Source organism: Odocoileus virginianus, chromosome 21 (assembly GCF_023699985.2).
Source record: "Odocoileus virginianus isolate 20LAN1187 ecotype Illinois chromosome 21, Ovbor_1.2, whole genome shotgun sequence".
NCBI lineage: Eukaryota > Metazoa > Chordata > Mammalia > Artiodactyla > Cervidae > Odocoileus > Odocoileus virginianus.
The window spans coordinates 2,055,519-2,062,549 of record NC_069694.1 but is presented as its reverse complement, the minus strand read 5'-3'; the positions used below and the strand labels follow the sequence as shown (position 1 = coordinate 2,062,549).

Genomic DNA, 7,031 nt, shown 5'->3' with positions numbered 1-7,031 from the left:
ATCACTCGTAAACATTAACTATCTTTGCCTAAACTTTTAGTTCATTTAGCTTAATTTATTTTCAGATCTCTGTGTCAAAGAGAAACTCTTAAATTTACTTCCTTAATTGGAGAAAAAAATGTGAAATAACATTATCAGAAATTAACTGCTATGCTAAAATCATGATTACATATTCAGAGCCAAAAAAGTGACCTATCTGTAAGAAAATTACAAAACAGGCACATTCTAAGACAATGTAACTTTTTACTTCATAATAAGCTACTGCATTTATTTGCACTTAGAATCATTAAAGGACAGAAGACAGATAAACTGAGATACTTTTGCCACACACTCACAGGATGCTCCCCAAAACGACGAGTCAGAAGCTGACAATAGAAGCCACTGCAATCACAAGCCATAAGATTTTATTAGACAAAGTGACTACGTATGGACGCAAATAACTGTCGTCACAGTAGCTTATCAAGATCCAAACCATTTATATTTAGATCACCTATATCTTAAAAGCCTTTTAATTAGTAACTCTTTTCAGCTTAACTGCAATATAGCTATTACAGGCTCATCTGAACTATTCACACAGATTCAAAGGTACCAGATACATTCCATTGTCCAACAATAATTTACTTTGAGACAAACATTTCAGAAATTGTTTGAGAATCAGAAATCAACTTCCTGCATTTGTCTGGGCACTCAGCAGCCTATTTCTGTTCACACTTCTCTTCCCTTCCTCTCTTTGTCCAAATATAGTGTTTTTCCTTAGTTAGAAAGAAAGAAGAGAAAGTTACTTGAAGAGAAAGCCCTTTTCAGTGAGGAAACAGATTTTTACAAAATAATAACAACCTGGACAGATTATATTTCAGGAGATTATTCTTTTTTGTCATCCCTAATGTGGGAAAACCTTAGATCAGTAGGGAAAATAAGCATTTGATTAAAATGTTACAAGTAACAACAAGATCATAATACATCCAAAATTACCTTGTAATAATTTAGTGTGTTTACACTCGCGTACCTACTATGCAATGTAGGATGCCCTTTCTTACACACAGCATGTCACTTAGTTAATATTGTCTATTAATCACAGCTTCTTGTTTGCCATTTTTTCCTTTTATTTCAGGATCTATCTTTCCCCCTACTCCACTGAACTTCTATTCCCAGCATATTGACCTTCATTCTCTCTCCTTCCATGTATTATAGTAGAAGCTTCCTAACTGGTTTTTCTTATTCTAAACATCACACACACACACCAGTAGGATGAAACTTTTGTGATATGAATAATGACGCTTCTGTATTCACGTAACATCATAAACTATTCAAGAATTGGTATCGCCTAGGTCAGTTCAGTAGCTCAGTCATGTCTGACTCTTTGCAACCCCATAAGACTGCAGCACGCCAGTCTTGTATCACCCAGCCCTCTGAAATTTGCATTCTTGCCTATCATGGGGCTAGATCTACCTATGTAGCCTCATCTTTGCTTGTTCCTGTATGAATTTTAAACTTCAGTTAAAATGAACTTTTATTTGTACCCAAATAAAAGCAAACTTTCATTTGATTCTGTTTCTTTTTTCAAGCTGTTTACTCAACTGGAAAACATGGTCTCTATTAACCTCACCTATTGACATATTAAATTCTCAAGCTCCCATGTCTAAGCACATATTCTCCAAGAAACTTTCTCAGAGTTACCTTCCCTCTCTTAAATTGTGTAACTAATCTTCTGATTATATGATAATTTTCCTATGGAAAGTTCATTTTTACATTCCCTCTTGTACCTCATTACCTTATACATAGGAAGTGCTGCATAAATATTTGACTTAGGTTATTTTCAAAATGCACACACAAGAAAAGCGGACCTGACCTTAAATTGACTAGAGCAGTGTGGTCAATAGTGTCTGGAAACTCCATTTAGAAAATTTTGTTAGAGGGCTGGGAATGGTTTCCATGACTTTACTATGCTTTGTTAAGGGCTCCAGCAGCAAAAACCGTGATGACCGATAGAAACAATAGCAAGTAAGTCTGGACTTGTTTGGCGTGACAAAGGGAGTTACATAAATTTGACGATGTAAAGAAAAATAGCTTGGTCAGAAATTATTTTCAAAATGCTATTCTTGGGACAAATGCTAAATCACTGTCTATGGAACCACTTCACTTAAACTCCAGAGCTAAGATCAATGAAATATTGTAATTGCAAATGTGGTATCTTGCTGAATTTTTCAAGGGTGAAAATAGGCACTGGTATAAAACTTTGGGGACTTCCCAGGTGGTTCAGTGGTAAAGAGTCTGCCTGCCTATGCAGAAGACACAGGGGCACAGGTACAGTCCCTGAATCAGACAGATCCCCTGGAGGAAGAAATGACAACCTGCTCCAGTGTTCTTGCCTGGAAAACCCCGTGGACAGAGGAGCCTGGTGGGCTCCAGGTGATGGGGTCTTGAAGAGTCAGACATGACTCAATGACTGAGCAACAAAAAAATAAACCGATGACTTTATACATGTGTTTGTTTATTTATTATGCATTTATTCAGTTATTGGTAATCAGTTTAAATTTTAAACTCAAACATATCATCTTATCTAAATCTCTTGCATAATCAAAGTACGTGATGCCTTTCTTCACAACACACTATATAAGATATCTTATGATTAAATTTAATATCAGAATATGGGAACACACTAAAGGGGGAGAAAAACCCTGGGGGTTGTTTCTATATTTACCCACATTTATTGTGAAAAGTGAAATGTTAGTCGCTCAGTCGTGTCCGACTCTTTGACCCCATCGACCATAGGCCGCCAGTTTCCTATGTCCATGGAATACTCCAGGCAAGAACACTGAAGTGGGTTCAGTATATTTCAGTATACTGAAATACTGAAGCTGTTCCCTTCTCCAGGGGATCTTCCCAATCCCTGCCTGCAATGGTGAATGAACCTGAGTCTACCTCATTGCAGGCAGATTCTTTACCATCTAAGCCACCAGGGAAGCCCATATTTATTGTACTTTAACCTAAAGTTAATAAGTTTTAAAAACTCCTTAATGAAATCTATATCTTTAAAATATAATGTATCCAATGAATTGTCTAATTTCTTATTACATTAACACCTTCTATTTAGTTGGATTTACTCTTGAATTATGCCCTTTCCCTATGGAATTCTCAGAAAATCTAAGCTTTTCTTTTTTTTTTTCAGAAATGACTTGACATTTTAGAAATTTGATTTCAATTGAGTCTATCTATGCAATTCAAAATAGATAAAATATTTTCATGCAATCATAAATCCAAGAGAATAAAATAATACCAGTCACAATTTTCCTTTTCAATACTTCTAGATCCTGGTAACATATTTAGAGGATAGTGCTATGTGAATTAACACTTCTCCAAATTATTTTAAGTCCCTCTGGTCCAATTATCCTTTCTATATCTATTTTTTTTTCTTGTGGTGTATGTTATTCAGTGTATATTTAAATAGTCAGAAAACACAAGTGCCAGTGAATCCAATAAAATCAAGATGTAACTCACCTGGATAAAAGGAGGAATTTTTTTTTAAGAATTCTTTCCTAAAATAATAAAACTAATACTTGAAAGAAAAGAGAAACAGGGATTAGACTGCATTTCCTTTTATAGTAAGAGCTACTTGATTTCTTGTAAAAAATAATCTAATTGCATCTTCTTTTCATTCTCATTTTTAGAAAGAATAAAATTTGTACACACTTCCCTTTCTGATTTGCATATTTAAATAGAACTGCTCAGAATATCACTGGCTTTGAAAATAAATCACATGTCTTGATGATATATACAATGAATGTACGTAGAAAACCATCTGTCATATTTTTATCTAATTTTTATCATCATATTTATGTTCATTTATTCACAATGTGAAAATTGTTAACAGTAAAGTCGAGTTAATGGAACACAGTGAGAAAAGCAAAGTTGTTCATATTAATTTTTAAGAATTTTGAAGTATGGTCATGCTCAGATAGACTAGAAAGAATACCAGAATTAAAACTGCCCCCATGATAATGAGCAGGCTAGAGTTTAAAACGTGGAAATATCCATGATACATTTTAGTGAAATGACTTATTCTTCATTGGTACTTCACTTTTCATTTCTCTTTAAATGAATGTTTACCTTAAGAATATCTGTCAATATGCAATGTTATAAACATGAAAGCATGAGCGCTTTGTAAGTGAATATATACATGGCCAAAGTCTAATCTGGCTCTCCATTCAAAAAAAGCAGTGTCGGTGGATATTTGGGCAATATCACTTAATTCATGGTTACGTTTCCCCAAGATTTATAAGCAAAGTGAAGAAATTCAGATGTAGGCTGTTGATACAAAATGAAATATACGAGACTAAAATAACCCCTATATATTCTAAAAGCCCAAGTATAACCACGCCAGAGCACATTCATGGATTCACTAACCACATGGGGTCACGTGCACAAGGGGTAGCTTCCTCCACCTGAGTGGGTCAGGATCTTAAAACCCTGTCCTGGTAGTTGCTGTTGACCATGGAAACAATGTTTAAAGGCTACCCTCAAGATCACCTTGGTGATTTTCCAAATCATCAGGTGATGGTGAATGAACAGGGAGTTCTTATAAATAATTGATATGCCAAACTAGTTACAGCAATACAATAATTAAAGCCTGACTTTAACTTGCCTCTTAACAAAACAGACATTTGGAAACTATTAATCAACAGGCGCTAAACTATAGTAAGATTATTTTTGTTCCTGTCTCTCAGAATTGAGAGCGTTCCATACACTCATTTTCATTAGAGGTACCTCTAACAGAATTTCACCTTTAATATAGTTTCTGTGCCTGCTCACATTTTCTGAAAAAAGAGAATGTCATTATAATTTATAACAAACTCATAAAGCTGACCAAGCTGAAATTAGGAACTGGAAAAGACAATATACAACACAGGCCTGAAACTGTGTTTCCAGAATATCACTGGTCTGAAAAATGTTAATAGCATGTACCTAAGACAATATCCTCAAACTGAATTCCAAATCAATTTGCTGGATGATATTCTTTAGCCACAGGAGTAAATACAAGCCCTGTTCCTCAATGTTTCCTGTTGTTGTTAATTTTAGGGATATGATACTTTTGCAGAAGATTAAGAAAAAGTCATTTAATTTCAAGGTTGGTAGATCTAAACATTTCAGTATTAATCTCTTTGTTCTTCATAAACGCTATGAGACAGAGAATAAAATGGTTAAATGTAATATTTTTCATTTCTTGTATTTAAGTATCTTTGATAGTTTCCATCCTAGTTGGCAAGCCACCAAACCTAAATATTTCATCAGGAAATGAACTAGATTAAAGGTAAGCTAAAAACTGGCCTTTCTTCATTAAAAAATAAAAATTTAAAAATTAATTTGTTTGGAGGTGTAAAGCTTCTTAGAAATCAACCCAATGAAATCATGGTTTAATGTTTTCAACTAGTTCTATCCCAAACAAAACATAAAAATAAAAAGCAAAAAAAAATAAAACAAATTAACAATATTTTCTAGGTAAAAAAAGATTACATATTATTAGGCATTAGATTAGGTTACCATTACAAACGATTGGCTAAATTTAAATAAAATTTGTAATAAATTATTCCATCTTTAAAATATGAATCACAGAACTCATAAATTCAAACTCCTAATAGGATATATGTAAAAATAAAGAAAATTAAAGTACAAATATACAATACTATTTTAATAGGCTGAATTTTGCAATAACTTGTTTTATATAAAGTACATTAATCTGAAAGCTGCTACTTTATTTACCTATGAAAGCCATAAAATAGGTAAAATAACTATTCACATTTAAACCATTGGTTTCTCTGCATTTTGAATTCAAACTTCATGCTATTGAAGGACAGTAGATTATATTGGATTTAGTCAGACTTCTTTTTCATTTTTCCCAGTAAGTAGAATTTATAAGTAAAGATAGCCAACCCAATAAACCAGATTGAACAGGGCAAAAGCTGTTGGGAAAAATATTCGAGAATAGGAATCAATTTTGGCAATGCGTATGTGTATCCTCCCTTCCCTCCACGATCCTGTTCTGCAGTCTTCAAAGCAACAGAAGAAGCTGGCACAATCTTTGCCCTCCAAACACTGGTAGCCATAATCATCTTCTCCTTGAGGCAGAGAAAGGCTATTCATTGGAATCAGAGTAGATCCAGGATGGAGTCCAGAGGACATCTGAGTAAGATAATAAATGAATGTTGAGAAAAAAATAGCATAAAAAAGATCAATTTGTCCCTTCAAGGCAAACTATAAGAGTGATATGCAGTAAAAAATAATGTTATTTTTCAAAAATCAAGTATTCAATCCTAACATCTTTTTTAGGCTATAATTTACTTTGTAGCATTTAAAAATATTATTTTATATTCCAAAGATTTTGAAGGAAAAAGACACTAAAAATGAAATATACTTTGTATATGTTTAAAAAGATGATCTACTAAATTATTGTTGACCATGAATCTAATTCTAAAATGAGGATAAACTATATTTTTCTATAATATTTACAGTAAAATACTTACAATACTATAAACATCTCTTGGTTTGCTATAGCTATATTCTGTACTGCATTTTAGTCATAATGAGAACAAATAATAAAGATTGACAAGTTGGTATTAATTTTCTTATCACTTAATACTTAAATAGCATATGTTCCCACGTTAATTAGAGTGAAAGTGGTTAAAGATTGTTACTACCTGATTTTGATAAAGCAGAACATTTTGAGAAGGTGTAAAGAATAAAAACTATTTGAGGTCTGGAGTTGTGGATAAACACAAAGCATTGTGTTTGGGAGAAAGAATGTGCAGGAGTTAAAACTTGGAAGATTGTTAAAAAGCTTGGAAACAACTGATATTCAAAATTTTTCTCATTCTACCAAAATTTGTCTCATTCCAATCCTCCCCATGGCTGGGGAAGAATTGCATTAATGAATACTTAAATAAAATGGAAAGTAAATTATGAATGAAAATTGCTGTCTTTAGTAACCCTTATTCTTCCGGACATCCACATATTTCAGGGGTTATTCTAGATATGAA

The 7,031-nt window shown here is 33.1% G+C and overlaps 1 protein-coding gene across 2 annotated transcripts in view; it reads right to left on the bottom strand.

Moving 5' to 3' along the window:
* Window positions 1–223: 223 nt before the first annotated feature.
* GABRG1 (gamma-aminobutyric acid type A receptor subunit gamma1) overlaps window positions 224–7,031 on the bottom strand; it is an 82,747-nt gene continuing 75,939 nt past the window's right edge. Inside the window, exon 7 of one of the 2 annotated variants that reach the window (XM_070451948.1) lies at window positions 224–6,177. In XM_070451948.1, the coding sequence (XP_070308049.1) occupies window positions 5,908–6,177 (270 nt within the window). In that variant the 3' untranslated portion in view covers window positions 224–5,907. The remainder of the gene's footprint in view (window positions 6,178–7,031) is intronic. The other variant, XM_020890164.2, reaches the window with a different exon arrangement.